Source organism: Zootoca vivipara, chromosome 17 (genome assembly GCF_963506605.1).
Source record: "Zootoca vivipara chromosome 17, rZooViv1.1, whole genome shotgun sequence".
In the NCBI taxonomy this organism is placed as follows: Eukaryota; Metazoa; Chordata; class Lepidosauria; order Squamata; family Lacertidae; genus Zootoca; species Zootoca vivipara.
Window position 1 is genome coordinate 18,121,527 of NC_083292.1, and position 17,242 is coordinate 18,138,768.

The 17,242-nt window shown below is 49.1% G+C and overlaps 1 protein-coding gene across 1 annotated transcript; it reads right to left on the minus strand.

Moving 5' to 3' along the window:
- Window positions 1-475: 475 nt before the first annotated feature.
- LOC132591376 (uncharacterized) lies at window positions 476-16,957 on the minus strand. Its single transcript, XM_060269824.1, has 11 exons — window positions 16,886-16,957; window positions 15,686-15,812; window positions 14,918-15,021; window positions 14,258-14,339; window positions 12,575-13,456; window positions 9,491-9,545; window positions 8,291-8,441; window positions 3,699-3,791; window positions 3,444-3,556; window positions 2,237-2,348; window positions 476-883 (listed from the first exon to the last, which is right to left on the minus strand). Exons 1-11 carry the CDS (start codon window positions 16,955-16,957, stop codon window positions 647-649), a joined length of 2,028 nt encoding a protein of 675 aa, XP_060125807.1. The 3' UTR covers window positions 476-646.
- Window positions 16,958-17,242: the final 285 nt, after the last annotated feature.

Below are 17,242 nucleotides of genomic sequence, written 5' to 3' on the forward strand. Positions count from 1 at the left end.
GATGTATGGCAACCCATGTCAGAAGTGTTGATTTTTTGGGGGGGGGATTTCCTTTAAAATAGCTCAAAATAGTCCCCCTCCCCCCCCAAAAGAAAAACTCAACAACTTTGCCAAAAAAGTTACAGGTAGGTAGCCGTGTTGGTCTGAGTCGAAGCAAAATAAAAAAATTCCTTCAGTAGCACCTTAAAGACCAACTAAGTTTATATTTTGGTATGAGCTTTCGTGTGCATGCACACTTCTTCAGATACACACATCTGAAGAAGTGTGCATGCACACGAAAGCTCATACCAAAATATAAACTTAGTTGGTCTTTAAGGTGCTACTGAAGGAATTTTTTTTATTTTGCCAAAAAAGCTCAGTTTGAGCTATTTTTCCTTCAATTTGTTTTTATTAGTTTTCCAAATTATTACAAATAAAAACAAATTACTTTAATTTATTACAATTTATTTTTTTTTAAAAAAATCAGGTTGCAACCATATTGTTTTGGGCTATTTTTAAGGGAAAACGCCCAAAACGACATGTCCGACATAGGTTGCCATAGGTCCAGATTTCCCGGACATTTTGAGGGTTTCCGCCTGGAAATACTGCTTCCGACTGCAGTATTTTGAATATGCCTGGGAAATTCCAGACGTATGGCAACCCTAGCTTAGCAACCCCGGTGACTGGGCCTTAAAGATGGCTGCCAAGGTCCAATGGCATGAGCCCAGAGCCTGCCAAGCGTTCCTACCTCCTGCAGTGGTTCTGCTCCTTGCCCTGGGGTTTCCTTCACAGAGGCAAGCTCTACTGTAGAGGAATTCAGCTGATGCTTCAAAGAAGACAGCTTGCCTTCCAGTTGGCTCACCTGCAACTTCAGCTCCGCCCTCTCAGTGGCTAACCGAGACACCTGTTGGAGGAGACAGCAAGAGTTCAAGAGGCCCGTTGCCTGCTAAGGGTATTCAGGTCCACAAACTGGCTAGGCTTACCCACAGCCTGGCTGGACGTTGCAGGCTTGTGGTGGCTTTCTCACTGGTGAAACTGGACTTATGGGACAACCCACACCCCCCAATGTTGAAGCAACATCAACTTCGTTGGACTGGTCATGTTTTGCGGATGCCTGATTATCATCTTCTGAAGCAACTACAGTGGTACCTCTACTTACGAATTTAATGCGTTCCGAACGCACATTTGTAAGTCAAAAAAAAATTGTAAGTCGAATCCCATAGAAAAAAATCGTAAGTAGAAGCAACCCTATCTAAAAATTCGTAAGTAGAAAAAAATCCTATCTAAACCGCATCCAAGATGGCGGACGGAGCTCCATTCATAAGTACAGTAGAAACATTCGTAAGTAGAGTTATTCGTAAGTAGAGGTACCACTGTACTCTATTCCGATCTTAAAAATGCTGGTGGCCAACAAAAGAGATTCAAAGATTCTCTCAAGGCAAATCTTTAAAAATGTAGTATAACACCGACGACTGGGGAAAACTGGCCTGCGAGCACTCCAAGTGGAGAACAGCCTTTACCAAAGGTGTCATGGGCTTTGAAGACGCTCAAACTCAGGACGAAAGGGAGAAATGTGCTAAGAGGAAGGCATGCTTGGCAAACCCTCACCGTGATCAGGAAATCTATGTCTCCACTGTGGAAGGGCGTGTGGATCCAGAATTGCCTTCCAATGTTTAATGGATTTCTGTATTTTAATGTTTGATGGATTTCTGTATTTTAGAATTTCTGTTTTGTTGGAAGCCGCCCAGAGTGGCTGGGGGAACCCGGCCAGATGGGCGGGGTATAAATAATAAATTATTATTATTATTATTATTATTATTATTCCACTTACGGACTCCCTGTTAAAACCATGTTTATGGAAGACAATCTTACTCGGCTACGAGTGATCGCCAAAGAAGAAGAAGATGGAAAACACTCCCTGCTGAAAAAGCCGTACAGTAAACAGGCAAGTGTACCAACGATGCTCTTGTTTGCTTGCATTAAGAATGGCGTGCACAGAAACATCTGCATGGCTCGACTGCCACACACTGCAGAACAGGTATGGGCACAGCCAAGGCCCCGCCCGGTTTTGCCTTTGGCCCCGCCCCTTGGCACCAGGCCCCCTCCAGAAAGCTGCCCTTGAAGAAGCACGGCCCTCAGGCTGGAAGAAAGCTTCCCAACCCTCGCTAAAGAGATTCCCACAAGGAGCAGTCCGAATACTTGAATTGTGTCTTTGCTTGATGCCGATGGAAGAGGCTTTGCAAGCCTTGCTACTCACATCTGCCTGGGCAGCCCCATGCTGGCTCCTCAGCATGCTCAGCTCCTGCCCCAGCGCCAGCAAGTCCCTCAAGCAGGCTTCCCGCTTGTACTCCAGCAGCAACAGATCAGCCCTGAGTCACAGAGAGCAGCAGGTCAGGTGGGGGAAATGCCAGGGGTGGGAAGGAGAGGTGGGGAGGGAGAAGGACCTTGTGGCCTCAGGTCAGCAACAGAAGAGGGCTCAGCATTCTGAAGTACCTTTCTAATGATTTCTTCTTTAGGACTCCCAAAGCGGCTAACATTCTCCTTTCCCTTCCTCCCCCACCACAAACACTCTGTGAGGTGAGTGGGGCTGAGAGACTTCAGAGAAGTGTGACTAGCCCAAGGTCACCCAGCAGCTGCATGTGGAGGAGCGGGGAAGCGAACCCGGTTCACCAGATTACGAGTCCACCGCTCTTAACCACTACACCACACTGGCTCTATTTTAACAGATGCAACTGTCTCATATAGGGCTTTGATTGTGAAACCACTTCAAGACCCGACACAGGAAATTAATAATGGCAAGGATAACCATAACAACTGAAACAAGGAGAAGATTCCTGCATTGCAGAGCCTGGATGACCCTCGTGGTCCCTTATTGACTCTTGACTCCTTACACCTCTACGTGATCACTGAGGTTTTGGGGGGGAGTCAATGGTTCCCCACTCCCCCCCCGCAAGTTATCTTCTATTAAATTTCAAAAGTTTCACGTGTACACTCCAATACATAATAAGCTTTTCTTTTGATTTTTATCGACTTCCCACCCTGTTTTCCAGGGTGCTGTTTATTTCTCCCCCTTTGCCGCCCCCTATCTTCTTTGAAGGAAGCAAAACATGAAAGCAACAAAACTTCACGTCCTCAACTTTTGCTCGGAGAGCAACCTTCTCCAGGATTTCTCTTTCGCACACAGTTCCAAAAACAGAAAGGGGGGAAAGGGGAAGGAGGATCGCTTTCCAGGTTTTCCTGCTTCCACTTGCAGATCAGCACCCCTCCAGTGCTCAGCAGCTGGACTCTGGAGTCAGCAGCTGGACTCTGGGCCCGTACTTGGAGGAAGCCCCCTCCCTACCTGGCAAGCTGGGAGCCTCAGTGGCGCCCCTCTAGAGGCTTCACCCGGGTCTGAGACCCCAGCTAGACCCGACCCCAAACCTCATTAGCTATAGCCCTGCCCTAGCCACCCCTGCCCCACATACCTGGCTTGATCCGCTTGGCTCCGCTTCTCTTCCATGTGCAGTTGCAGTTTCTTCGCCTCCCTCTGGCTCTTCTCCAGGGCCTCCCGAAAAGTCTCCAGCTCCAGGGCGACATGCTAGAAAGAGGAGGAAAGTCGTGGGTTTCGCTCCTCTGCCGTCCAACCTCCAGGTCATGGGTAGTTTAGAGCAGGCTGTGCAGTGGTTAGACCATGTCCTTTGCCTGTGGGACTCCCTCCCACTAAAGTTTTGGCCCTGTACCTTTTTCTGCTGGAGGACGCTCTGCAGGGACATGTCAGCTTCACGGATCTGGGCCCTTTTCTGCGACAATTTTTCTTCTTCCAATTCCAACTCCTGTTGGACAAAGGCTTTTTTTATCATTATTGTTTTTAAGCCAGTTTGCCTGTCCTACAAAAAGCAAGCAAACCCATAAGTCCCGCCCTAAATGTTGGGTTTCTTTTGATCACACCTTCATCCGTACTTCGTCCGTACTTTGCAGTCTTACCCAACTCAGCGCCCTCCAGTCATTTTAACATTTCAAAACTTGACTTCCTTCCTCCTCTTTCTGCAGTTCCTTAAACTGATTTTTATCATCACACCTATTAGCAATATTTTTTTTCTCCTTGTGATGTTTTCTGAATTATCAATATTCTTCCTAGCTCGTCTTCAAATAGTTGCTTTGGATCCAGTTTGGGTTTAAATACATTACCACTCCTCTCTTCTTTATTACACCAGAGGCTACAAAGTCCTTTCCCAATGTTTTATTAATCAAAACCCTTCTGTGTTTCTTCGCAACATGTATTTCCTGGAGGCGAATCACTTCAAAATTTAATTTTTTTTACCACATGTTCAATCTTGTTCCATTGGGTTTTATTATTAAGTCCATTTACATTCCAAGTTAAGATTTTCAATGCCATCTTTTTCTTTATTTATTTGTCTCTCGTCTCAACCTTTGTTGATTCTTCTTCTTCCAAACCAAACGCCCTTTCTCCTGCTAATTATTTTCCATTATTTTCTCCAGAATTGGTCTGCTTCATTGGGATCCCAACATCTTTATTTTCTTCCTTTAGGCAAAGGTAAAGGACCCCTGGATGGTTAAGTCCAGTCCAAGGTGACTATGGGGTGTGGCGCTCATCTCGCTTTCAGGCCGAGGGAGACGGCATTTGTCCACAGACAGCTTTTCTGGGTCATGTGGCCAGCATGACTAAACCGCTTCTAGCACAACGGGACACCATGACGGAAACCAGAGCGCACGGAAACGCCGTTTACCTTTCCGCCACAGCAGTACCTATTTATCCACTTGTACTGGCGTGCTTTCAAACTGCTAGGTTGGCAGGAGCTGGGACAGAGCAATGGGAGCTCACCCCCATCGTAGGGATTCGAACCGCTTACCTTCCATTCGGCAAGCCCAAAGAGGCTCAGTGGTTTAGACCGCAGCACCATCCGCGTCCCTGTAAGAACAGGATGCTGGATTAGACAGGCCATTGGCCTCATCCAGCAGGCTCTTCTCATGTTCCTATCTTGATGTTTGGCACTGACTGTATAGATTTAAAGCATATCTAAAGCATATACCTATTTATCCACTTGTACTGGCGTGCTTTCAAACTGCTAGGTTGGCAGGAGCTGGGACAGAGCAACAGGAACTCACCCTGTCACGGGGATTCGAACCACCAACCTTCTGATTGGCAAGACCACAGCGCCACCTGCGTCCCTATTTTCTTCCTTTATGTGTAAAATATACTCCTTCAGGATATTCTCAGCGATAAGGAATTTTGTTATATCTCAGTGCACCCGTCAAATATTTATAATTTACTGTTTTCTGTAACAATTTCATCGGGATATCTTTCAAAATTATTTTTTTCTGCTCATCAATCTGGATGTTTTTCTGGTGGTGTATCTGTATCCTTAACTCTCTTCAAATTAAAAAACACACCAAACAGTTGCCCGGCAGTTTTTTTTGCTTAGCATATCTAGATTTTATGTGGGAAATTTTATCCACTGCCATGCTAAAAAATTCTTCTTTCAACTCAATCAGGTTCGCAAATTCTTTTATTATTTTTTCACTTAATTCCAACGTCACATCCTCTGGAACGCCTCTCAGTCGAAGAACCAAGTCTTTATTTAATTCCAAAACCACTGTCTCATCCAGAGCCTGTTCATGAAGCAATTTCACTGCTTCAATATCTTCTTTAATCTTCTCTTGGCTCAGTATTGGTCTCTCTTACCTCCAACTTGTACTTCTTGGAAGATCTTTTTGTACCAAGTCTCCCTTTCCCTTTTCTTCTGCTTCTTCAAAAAGCCCACCAATAAATCCAAATTACATGCACAAGGTTCGGGGTGGGGTTATTACCCCACCTTCAAATTCTTTCTGGTCTCTATCGGACCCAAATAATATTAACAACAACAATAATAAAATATTTAACTGCACATTTATGACGTGCTCTAAAAATATTTCCAAGCTAGTCCCGATTTAATAATTAAATTTTAAATCCATACATACGGTGTCTGTCTCTTTTTAGTTCATAAAAAGGGCCAAAGGAAATTAATATGTTCCTTAAAGTATTAAGATCGACAATCCACAAAGTTCACGTCTTCTCTTACCACCCCAATGTCTAAAACTCATTTGCAGTTTGGCAAGCTTGCCGGAAAAGAACTATAAAGTCTTAAACTTATGCATCCAGTATTGGCTCAAATCACAATGTTAATTCGATTCATCCACCGGACTGCTTAAAAAGAAAAATCATTAGCGGGAATTTTATTTATTATTCTCTTAGACCCTGCAGATTTTATTCCATGCAGATCGATACCTGCTTCTGGCGGTGGAGGAGGGGGAACCTCCTCCTCTTTACCTCCCTGGCGTGGATCCAATTAATATATTCTTATTCAATATTTTTAGATTTTTTTTTTACCTTGTCCAAATTCCTTTTACTTATAGAGAAGTCGCTGCTTTAACGGCGGCTCTTGAGTCAATTTGCTGTGAGGTCTCGATCATGACTTATGTCTACGCTCAATCTCAGAGCTCCCACGACTCCCTCTGGGGCTTTGGGGGCACCTAGAGAGCATTCTCCGACACACTGGACCCTTCGGAACCCGAATTTTCCTTTTGGATTTTTTAGAGAAGGTGCTTTGCCCGCACTCCCTTGCCGCCTCCTCGCAGCAATTGGGTCGCTCAGGACGAGCGATCCCCGTCGTCCACCGTAGCCCAGAGCAGACCCACCTCTTGGGATGGGCGCGTCAACACTTTTTCCCCTCACGTCGTTGGGCCCGCTCGCACTCAGATAAATTGCCCTCACCTTACTGAACAACCCTTTACCCGAAGGTTTCTTTTCCTTCCCTCTTAGAATTCTAGCCCAGAGTATCCTGCAGTGGACCTTTGTGAGGGGATAACTAGTAAGTTGGAGTCTCAGACAGGTTTTCTTTAAATAAACAATAAAGATTTATTTAAGGCAAGATAGTATATAACACAAATGGATTAAACTTAGGTTACTTCAGGAATACAGTGAGATTCGTCCTCAGTTGTTTTGCGTTATAGGTTTGGTTCCTTTATACGTTGATATGTTCTTTCAGTTATCCACCCTGTTTAACAATCCTGCTCCTGAGGTACTTTAAGTAATAGACGAAAGGGCTCTCCACACCCTCTCTCTGAGCTTGGGAGTTTCTTCTTTTCCTTAGAAGAATCTCTCCCCTCCAGACTAGATTTGAGTCCCAAGTAGGCTGTTCCTTTCCAGTTCCTACTTTTCCTGGCTCAACCTCTGCCTCCCAGTAAAATTCTGGTCTATTCCTTCTACAGGACACCACACTCTGTCCTTCACAATACGCTCAGAGCAGAAGTTGTTTGTCCAGAACCAACTCTTTCTCTCAGTATACCCAGTATACCTGAAGGAGCGTCTCCACCCCCATCGTTCTGCCCAGACACTGAGGTCCAGTTCCGAGGGCCTTCTGGCGGTTCCCTCGCTGCGAGAAGCCAAGTTACAGGGAACCAGGCAGAGGGCCTTCTCGGTAGTGGCACCCGCCCTGTGGAACGCCCTCCCATCAGATGTCGAAGAGAAAAAACAACTACAGTGGTGCCTCGCTAGACGAATTTAATTTGTTCCACGGGTCTTTTCTTATAACGAAAAATTCGTCTAGCGAATCCCATAGGAATGAATTGAATTTTTTTAAAAAAAAATTTTTTGCCCATAGGAACGCATTAATTGGATTTCAATGCATTCCTATGGGAAACCGCGATTCGCTAGATGAATTTTTCATAAAACGAATTTGTCTAGCGAGGCAACCTCTGCTCGAAAAATCCTTTCGTTAAGCGGAAATTTCGTTAAGCAGGGCATTCGTTAAGCGAGGCACCACTGTACCAGACTTTTAGAAGACATCTGAAGGCAGCCCTGTTTAGGGAAGCTTTTAATGTTTAATAGATTATTGTATTTTAATATTCTGTTGGAAGCCACCCAGAGTGGCTGGGAAAGCCCAGCCAGATGGGCGGGGTATAAATAAATTATTATTATTATTATTATTATTATTATTATTATTATTATTATTCACTCTTTATACCTCAACCTGTCTCCTAACCTGTCTCCCTCAATTCCAACCCTCTTACTCTCTTAACTCCTAACCCCTTAACTCACTGTCTCTCCTCAAATCCTCTCCTTTTATGGTCTCCCTCCTGGGACCACGGCCAATCAGAGGCTGCTGTTCATTAACCATATGCTGGCAGGGAAAGAAAGAAAAAAGAAACACTTATTGTTCCAATCTGTCCAGCAAAACCAAGTTTTTCGTCACACCTCTCCCTTCCCAGCTGCACATACCTCAGTAGAGAGCCCCTTCCACCTCTGTGATGTTCTGCATCTACCAGGAGTTACCTCAAAGTTTCTGTAGCCTCCTAGCTCAGCTCTCTTCCGACCAGGTTCTGATCCTCTGCTCGGATCCCACGTCCATGACTCGCTGGCCCCACATAACCCGGCAAACTCCTCATCTTCCTCTTTGCTGCCTCCATCACTGCAACCGGGGGACCTGAAAGGCCACAGAAGAGCAAGGAGCACTGTGGTCACCTTCCTGCCTTGCCCCAGAAAGCACACCAGAGAGTGAAAGCAGAATTAAGGGCCACAACATTTGTTGTGTGATTTATCCAGAGCTCAGAACCCCAGGTGGGAGGATTTGGGCCCAGCAGGTAAGATGGACACACACTCCTGGCCAGCATGCACTGCAAGGATGCTTAATAAACGCCACTTTATTTCCTACTGCCTGAAAGGTTATATAGGTAAGGCTTCTTTGCTCCGTGTTTTATTTACGCACACCGTTTAAATTCCTGCATTGAGAAAAGGCGGGTTCTGTGACCTGCGTGAATCATGCAAATTGGGCACACATTTGCGTAATTTATTAAGGTTTCGCTAGTTTGCGGGAGGAGCAGGGATACTGAAGTCCTCCTGCCCCCAGCTGCCAGCAACTTATCCAGCCACCTCCCCACCTTTTGCGATCCCAGCAGGCATCGTCCGTAGGCTTTCGCCACCATGAGGGCTAGTGCCTTGGTCTCCAGAAGAAACGATTTAACAAAGTGAAAGTTCAGTTTCACAAGATGTGGAAATGGGAAGAACTGAACTCGAGGCTGGAAAAACGAGAAACTGAGAAAGACCCTAAAATGGACATATTTGGCCACCTTTATCTCAATAGCCCTTCTTGAGACTCTTGAGAGTGCCATGGACTGCAAGAAGATCAAACCTATCCATTCTTGAGGAAATCAGCCCTGAGTGCTCCCTGGAAGGACAGATCGTGAAGCTGAGGCTCCAATACTTTGGCCACCTCATGAGAAGAGAAGAATCCTTGGAAAAGACCCTGATGTTGGGAAAGATTGAGGGCACTAGGAGAAGGGGACGACAGAGGACAAGATGGTTGGACAGTGTTCTCGAAGCTACGAACATGAGTTTGACCAAACTGCGGGAGGCAGTGCAAGACAGGAGTGCCTGGCGTGCTATGGTCCATGGGGTCACGAAGAGTCAGACACGACTAAACGACTAAACAACAACAAACAATCTCAATAGCCCAAGGCTCATCAATATATTTACCTCAGCAAATCCCGCTGCGGCGGCAAGAGGCTCTTCTCGACACTGAGGCCGGTGGCTGTTCAGAAGACAAGAAAAGCACTTGGTCCCAGGTTTTCAGACACAACGGGGAGAGGGAAAGCACCACCTTGTATCCCCCAGCCCCAAATCCAGCATTTTCCGCTAATGCAAATACTGAAACAGCCCTTCCTGGCTCCAGGTAACCTCACCTGCCCCACATTTGCCCTGAAAGGGCTCTATCCAGCCCTTGCTCAGCCCAGAATGGGGCTCATGGTGCTGAGCCCCCAAACTGCCACCTAAAGAGAGGACCGAAAGGAACGCGTCAGAGAAGTTTCAAAGTGGCCTGGCTATGAGAGTCCTAAGAAATGCTCTCTCTCTCTCTCTTTTCAGAGGATTAATTTACCCAGAGTAGTACAGTGCAGTGGTCAGAGCATGAGTGAGGGTCCTGGGGGCTTCTGGGTGCTGCTGAGCTCCCAGCTCCCATCAGCTCTAGCTGGTATGGATAACAGTCAGAGGAATGGCAAACGCAGTCCAGCCAGATGTGGAGGGCTGTGGAGCCTGCACTCCTGGGCTAGGGTGTCGGATGAGGCCCTGGGAGACCCAGGTTCAATAACCCTCAAACAGCCACAAAGTCCACTGGGTGACTTTGGGCTAGTCACTGTGCCTCAGCCTACTCTACAGGGTTGTTGCGAGGATAAAATGGAGGACATAGAGCCATCTACGCCAGCTTGAGAGCTGCTTGCAGGAATGGTGGAATATAAACATCACAACAGAAGGTTGTGAACAGAAGATTCAAGATCAATACAGCAGATTCTTTCCCTCAAACCACCAGTGGAGCCAGATGACAATGTCACTTTGCCAATCCACTCTCAAACTAAAGTTTAGGCATGCATTCTCACACCTTCTCTCTCCTGCAGAAAAAACAACCCCAAACCCGTTCTGGATTATTGCATCAGCAGAGTACAGACATACCGTGTTTCCCCTTTTTAAAGACACCGTCTTATAACTTTTTTTCCTCAAAAAAACACACGGTGTCTTATTTTCAGGGGGTGTCTTTTTTTTTTTTAACGGTGCCACAAGACTTGGGTTTTGTGAAGCAAGAACTGTCTATGGATAGATCTGCTCTGGGCGCCGGCGCTGCAGCCCTATCTGTTGCAAAAGCTGACGCAGATTGCAATGTAAAAGAGGAGATACTCAAGCCGTTGCATTGGGAATATCTCCCCGTTCGCGACGCTTTTAAAGCCTTCCCTTTGTCCCCTTCCTGAGCTGACTCTCGAAACATTAATGAACTCCCTCCCCCTTGCCCTTCTCCCCTCTAACGTGGCTGCCTGCCTGCAGGGACGATGAGGTGGGAAACCTCTTTGCCAAGTTACTGTACAGCAGTTAAGAGAGGGATGCGGGCAGACGGACAGGTTGCCCTCCTCGCCACCCCTCCAGGCTCCCTGCGCTCCACCGGCAGCTCCTCTTAAGCAGTGGGGGCGGGAAGTGATCCTGCCGAGGGATCTGGCTCCAGAGACACTGCAGGGGGTGGGGTGGGGCTGCTTCATCCAGCGGCAGGCTCGCAACTCCCCCCTCGCCGTCGCTAGGGCTGCCTAGGCTGGATCGTGTCCCTCATCCCGCGCCTGCGCTGCGTGCCAGGTTTTGCCCAATCTGGTTCTGCGAGTTCCTAAAGCACTGCGAGATCCAGATCTGCGAGTTCCTAAAGAACTGCCAATGCCGCCGCCGTCTAGGCTTGGTGGGGCTCGGTGAAATTGCAGCCTGACGGCCCAGAGAAACAGTGGGCCGTCACCTACGCTGCAGAAAAGCCTCCGGAATCATGTGGGAGGGCTAGCAGGCCTCCAGCCACTGCTTTGCCTCAGGCCATGCCGCACACAATGTTCTGGCGGCGGGGCTTCTGCCGCCGCTCTGCCTCCCGCCGCTGCTCTGCTTCGGGCCGTGCGGCCCATAATGTTCCGGCGGCACAGCTCCCGCCGCCGTCAGTCGCCCCGCTGCCGCTCTGCCTCAGCCATGCGGCCCACAATGTTCTGGCAGCACAGCTTCTGCTGCCGCTCTGCCTCCCGCCGCCGCTCTGCTGCAGCTCCCGCCGCCGTCAGTCGCCCTGCTGCCGCTCTGCCTCGGGCCATGCGGCCCACAATGTTCCAGCAGCAGGGCTTCTGCCGCCGCTCTGCCTCCCGCCGCCGCTCTGCTTCGGGCCATGCGGCCCACAACGTTCTGGCAGTGTGGCTCCCACCGCCGCCGCCAGTCGCCCCGCTGCTGCTCTGCCTCGGGCCCCCTCCCATCTGGTCTCAAGCCTCTCTGAGGCTCCAAAGGGAAGCAACAAGGTACGGCTTATTTTCGGGGTATGTCTTATATTTCGCGAATGCATAAAAACCCTGCCATGGCTTATATTATGACTACGTCTTAAAAAAGGGGAAACACGGTAAATTGCTAATGTGGATTGGCCGTAAAACAGCAGCTAGCTTATCAAATCATCCTTGGAACCACAAATCTTGGGCACACAAAGAGCATGAAAATGTTGGCTCTTATCGCAGCCGGACCTGAGTTCGATTCCCTCGTCTGCCACAGACACTCTGTGGTGCTGCTCATGTCACCCAACACTTTCAGCCTCAGTTTCCCCTCATTAGTTAAAAGGCAGAGTGACCTGATTTGTTATAACAACCAGAGTTGTTATAAAAATGGCAGAACCCTTAAAACACACACACACACAAATCACGGCTGAGGCCATGCGGGTATTGTTGGACTACAACTCCCATCATTCCTGACCATTCTAGCTGCTGGGTCTGATGGGATTTGGAGTCCTACAATATCTGGAGGGACACAGGCTCCCCAACCCTAACCTAAATGATGCAAGGGAACGATCCTGCTCCAACTCACACTCCTTTGATTCCAGAGCCTCATTATGCCCATCTGTGCAATGGGCATCCTTTCCTTTCTGCATCCCACTGGCTGAGCCTGGAGACTTATGGGAATACACAGGAGCCCGAGTGGCACCACTGTCCATGCCGATCCCGGACAGAGCCAGCCTCTGCGTTTTACCAGAGCCCCAGGCTCCCTGTGGATAAAGACACAAAAGGGTTTTTGATCTACCTCCATCCTCTTCATTAGAGGGTACCAAAGATGCTCTGATGGTGCACGGGCAGGCCACATCCAACGAACCCCTTGAGCAGCTGGACCGCTCCTCGGGGTGACCGCATCCCGCTGTCCCTACAGATGGGGACCCACCATCCAAAACAGTTGTTACGTTAAACGCTGGGAGCAGCTGAGAAGGCCTCAAGTCTTCAAGGAGCAACGGGCTCTCTGTATTTTCGTGAGCATCCTGAACCCACTCAAAGGAGTCCTCTGAACCCCTTTGCTCCTGCTGTGGCCCCAGGAAGATGCTTCGTGGAGAGATCTCCGAGCCCAGAGACCCCTCCCCAGAACTCAGAGGCCTGAGCTGAAAAACCCTCTTCCATGTCTCATCCATGGACCACTTCCGACTAAGCCATGAGACCTGCTCTCCTAGAGACTCTGCGCTCTTAATTCTGCACGGAATACACAACAGTGGAGCATCTCTCGATCTGCCGGCCAAATCCTTCTCCTGGTCCCATTCCTCCTCAGACCCTCCCTTAGGCAACTGGGCGATTCCTCGCTTTCTTGCTGAATCTACCGAGAGAGAATCCGAGGCCGCTTCGCAGTCCGCAAAAGGCGAAGAAGTATTAACCGGATTTCGAGCAGCGCGTTTTAGAGGCCCCGAGTCAAGAGCCAAGGCGCTGCTCTCCTCTTTAGAGCCGGGCAGGGGATCCACCAGGACCTCGTTAAACTTGGCCGCAAAGTCTTCCGTGCAAACAGAGTCCGATCTGCTCCTGTCTCCTAGGGCGGCCCCCAAGTCGAGGAAACACACAGGCCACCAGGCACAATCCTCTTCCCAAGAGGACGGGTCTTCCCCCGGAGAGGGCTCTCTGTCCCTGACCCCAGAGCATCCGCCCAGATCTGCACGGAGGAGAAAGCAAATGGAGAGAGAGCAGTGAGCTTCCGCCTGGATCAGAATTCATACCTGCGAAATCTCTCCCAGCAAGGAGGCAAGTTTCTACTCCGGTAGAAGATCTTGCCAGGGCCACGAAGTGAATGGAGCTTGTTTATTTGGCCATCTAACCAGGGTTCAGATTTGCCCAGCAGGTGAAGGAGCAGAGCACAGCCAGTGACCAAAAACCCCACAGATTCAGGACCAGAAATGAAACGTCCGTTTATTGATGCACAATGCTTCATTCAAAGGGTATGATTATCTTCATCGGTAAAATGAAACTCTGTCTGATGCAGAAACTCTTTGCAGCAGGGAGGCAGAAGAAGGCACCGATCCAGGCTACCATAATTGTTGTCTGGCCTGGCAGCAAAAAAATTCAACGTGATGGGGGTTTTCTCCTCCCTCCAATGCAGATTATTTTAGCGTTTCAATGGGTTATTTTCCAAATTTGAATGTCCTACACAGGCCAGACTACTTACATATACACTGCCCTCCCACCCCACACCCTTCCTCCCAAGAGCTGAACTTGGTGAATCACAAGGTTTTCCTATTTTATCCTCAAACCAACCCTGCCAGGTAGACTAGACTGAAAGGAAGCTGGCCTTCATCACTGAATGGGGATTTGTGACCAGGTCTCTCCATGGCTTAAGTCTTACATCTAAGACATACAGACCAATAAGTAAATTGTGCCCAGTTTGCAGAAGGGAAGACTGAGGAAAAGAGGCTTAGGACATGGTTAAAGGTCAGCCTGCGGAGAGGGTAGGTCTTACCTGCCGTGGCATTAGTGCCCCCAGTTTTCTTGAGAGAAGCCTTCCCACTGTCATTGCTGCCCTTGATTATTCCGCTGGGTTCCTGAACATAGGGGTGGAGAGGAAAAACACATTTATTTTGTTGGTCTTGGATAGGGAGCGATGCAAGAAGATGCCTTATACTGTGTGAGACCACTGGCCCATCTTGTTGAGTATTGTCTGCACTGACTGGCAGCAGCTCTCCAGGGTTTCAGACCAGGGTTATTCCCAGCCAGGGATTGAACCTGAGACCTTCTGCATGCAAAGCAGATGCTCTGCCACTGAGCAATGGCCCCTCGCCTATCACAGAAGGCGGTCTTATATGGAGTCAGACCAGCTGGTCCATCTAGCTCAATGCTGTCTACACTGACTGGCAGCAGCTCTTCCAGGATTTCAGGCAAAGGGACACTCTCAGTCCTACTTGGAGAAGCCAGGGATTGAAGCTGGGACCTTCTGCATGCAAAGCGGATGCTCTACCCACTGAGCTAAGTGCAGGAATCAGCAGGACAGCACCGGGACTGCCATGGATAATAGGTCTCACCTTGGAAAAGTCTCCCTTTATAATCCAGGGTATCTTTCAGTAAACCCAGCATTGCCCAACAAACAACTCCAGAAAAGCCCATCCCTTCCCTACCTACTTACCTGGAGTTGGCTGAGTTGAGCATCAATAGAATCTAGCAGGTAATCACAATGATCCTTCAACCAAGGTCCTGGTCTCTCAGGAACGGAAGCCATTTTTATCACTCCTAGGAAGGGGACAAAAGGCAATGAATCTGGGCCCACAGGGGCAATGAGGCTCCCTTGGCGCTACAAAGCAACCCAACATCCAGGCGCTGGGGGGACAGATTTGTTTATTTTTATTTTATTGATCAGGATTAATGTACTGCTTAATCATTAACACCTCTACATGAAATAAGACATTAAAATTACCAGTAAAGTCAGGTGTTTAAAACAAGGCCCCGTATCGTGCTGCTTTAAGCAGCCTGCCAAAGAATCCTAGGAAATGAAGTTGCTGCCGATCACAAGTGGGGAGAATGCTGTTGTCCTCGGCCCCTCTTCCAGGAGGCATGTGGGCAGTCCCTGTGAGAACAGGATGCTGGTGCCATGATCCAGCTGCAGAGCTCATCCGATGCTCTTATTGCAAAGCCCCGTCAAATGGCATCTGACTACGTCTGTGCAAAAGTATAAACCGGGCTCCCAAACGAACTAGAGTTTTCAACTTTATGGGGGCGATGGGGCGGAAGTCTCGCTCTTTCCTCCTGCGCGATGGAGTTGAATAAAAGTTTCTGCCTGCGGGGCTCCTCCTTGGGAGGAAGTGTGGGCCGGGTGGAAGCTCCGGGCTCCGTCCGAGGGTCACTCACGGCAGCTCGGGGCTCCGCATCACTCCCCAGCCGGGCGATCACGACTCACCCGTGGCCCCGAGGCCGCGCCGAACATCCCTCCGCTGCGCCCCAGCGTGGAGCCGCCTCTGCAACCGTGGAACGTCCCCGGCCAGGGTTGCCAGGCAACCATGGAACGCTGGGCGGCCGGAGCGCTCCTATTGGTGGGGAGTCGTGCCCGTTGCCAAACAACGCGGCTGGGCGGAAAGTTGCAAGAGGCGGCGGGAAGGCAGCGGGGGTGCGTCTCAGTCGCGCTGCAGAGACCCACCATTGGGGCCGGGGTGGGGGGGAGTGTAGCGCAGGCATTAATGGTAAAGGGTGCCATTGTGCAAGTGCACATCGTTTCTCCACGGCAACCCCCCGAATCTTTAGCATTAAGGGAAAGCAAGGCTGTAAGCATGGGCATAGCCAAGGGAGGGGGGCAGGCAGATCCACAAAAAGTATTGAAAGTTCTCAATTACTACCCCCTAGCAGATGCCTGCCTTCCCCCTCGCCATACGGAAGCTTGCTTCCCGTAATGTCGTCTTTTTAACCCGTGACTTTCCACCTCCCAAAAAATCGCAACGACTACTTGAGGTGGCGGGATCTCCTTTAAAAAAGCTCCTAAAAGAAATCTTTGGCTGCCTAACAAAAATCCTGGCTACGCCCATGAGTATAAGGCTAGATCCAAGCGACAGCTAGATCCAAGCGTCAACTATGATCTGTAAATAAAGGGGCAAATGCGCCACAAGGGGGCACTGTTGGTCTTATAACTCCACCCAGCTTTCTCCTGGGACCACAACCATTTTGCAAGCGCACCTCCCATCTGAACCTTTTTACAGCTATAATGCAATGTAAAAGGTAAAGGTACCGTAAAGGGACCCCTGACCATTAGGTCCAGTCGTGTCCGACTCTGGGGTTGCGCGCTCATCTCGCATTATTGGCCGAGGGAGCCGGCGTATAGCTTCCAGGTCATGTGGCCAGCATGACAAAGCCGCTTCTGGCAAACCAGAACAGCACATGGAAACGCCGTTTACCTTCCCGCTGTAGCGGTTCCTATTTATCTACTTGCATTTTGACGTGCTTTCGAACTGCTAGGTTGGCAGGAGCTGGGACCAAGCAACAGGAGCTCACCCCGTCACAGGGATTCGAACCGCCGACCTTCTGATCAGCAAGCCCTAGGCTCAGTGGTTTAACCACAGCGCAAGGGATTTTTGTGTAGGTGGAGACCAGAAGTCCTGCACACGCACACCTGCCACAAGTACTTGGCTCCTTCCTGTTGCACCACCGCCACCAACTGCAGGGGCCTGAAAAGGGAGGCCATGAGCCCTGAAATGAATGGTGGTTGCTGCACAGACTGTGTTTATTTCATTTGAGTCCTGCACAGGCCTTCATAGAAGATCAAGGCCCCTGCAAAAGGAAAAGGTCCCAGGTAACGCTTCACTTGTCATCCCCCAAATTGGTGAGATTCATTTGACATTGACACAAAACCAAGCCTTTAGTGTCATTGGCCCGGGGCCTCTGGAATGCTCTTCCAAGAGATTCAGGAGGTGCGCCTTCCGAATAGCCTTCAAACGTGTTTTTTTTATGCTGCCAGGCTTATGCTGAA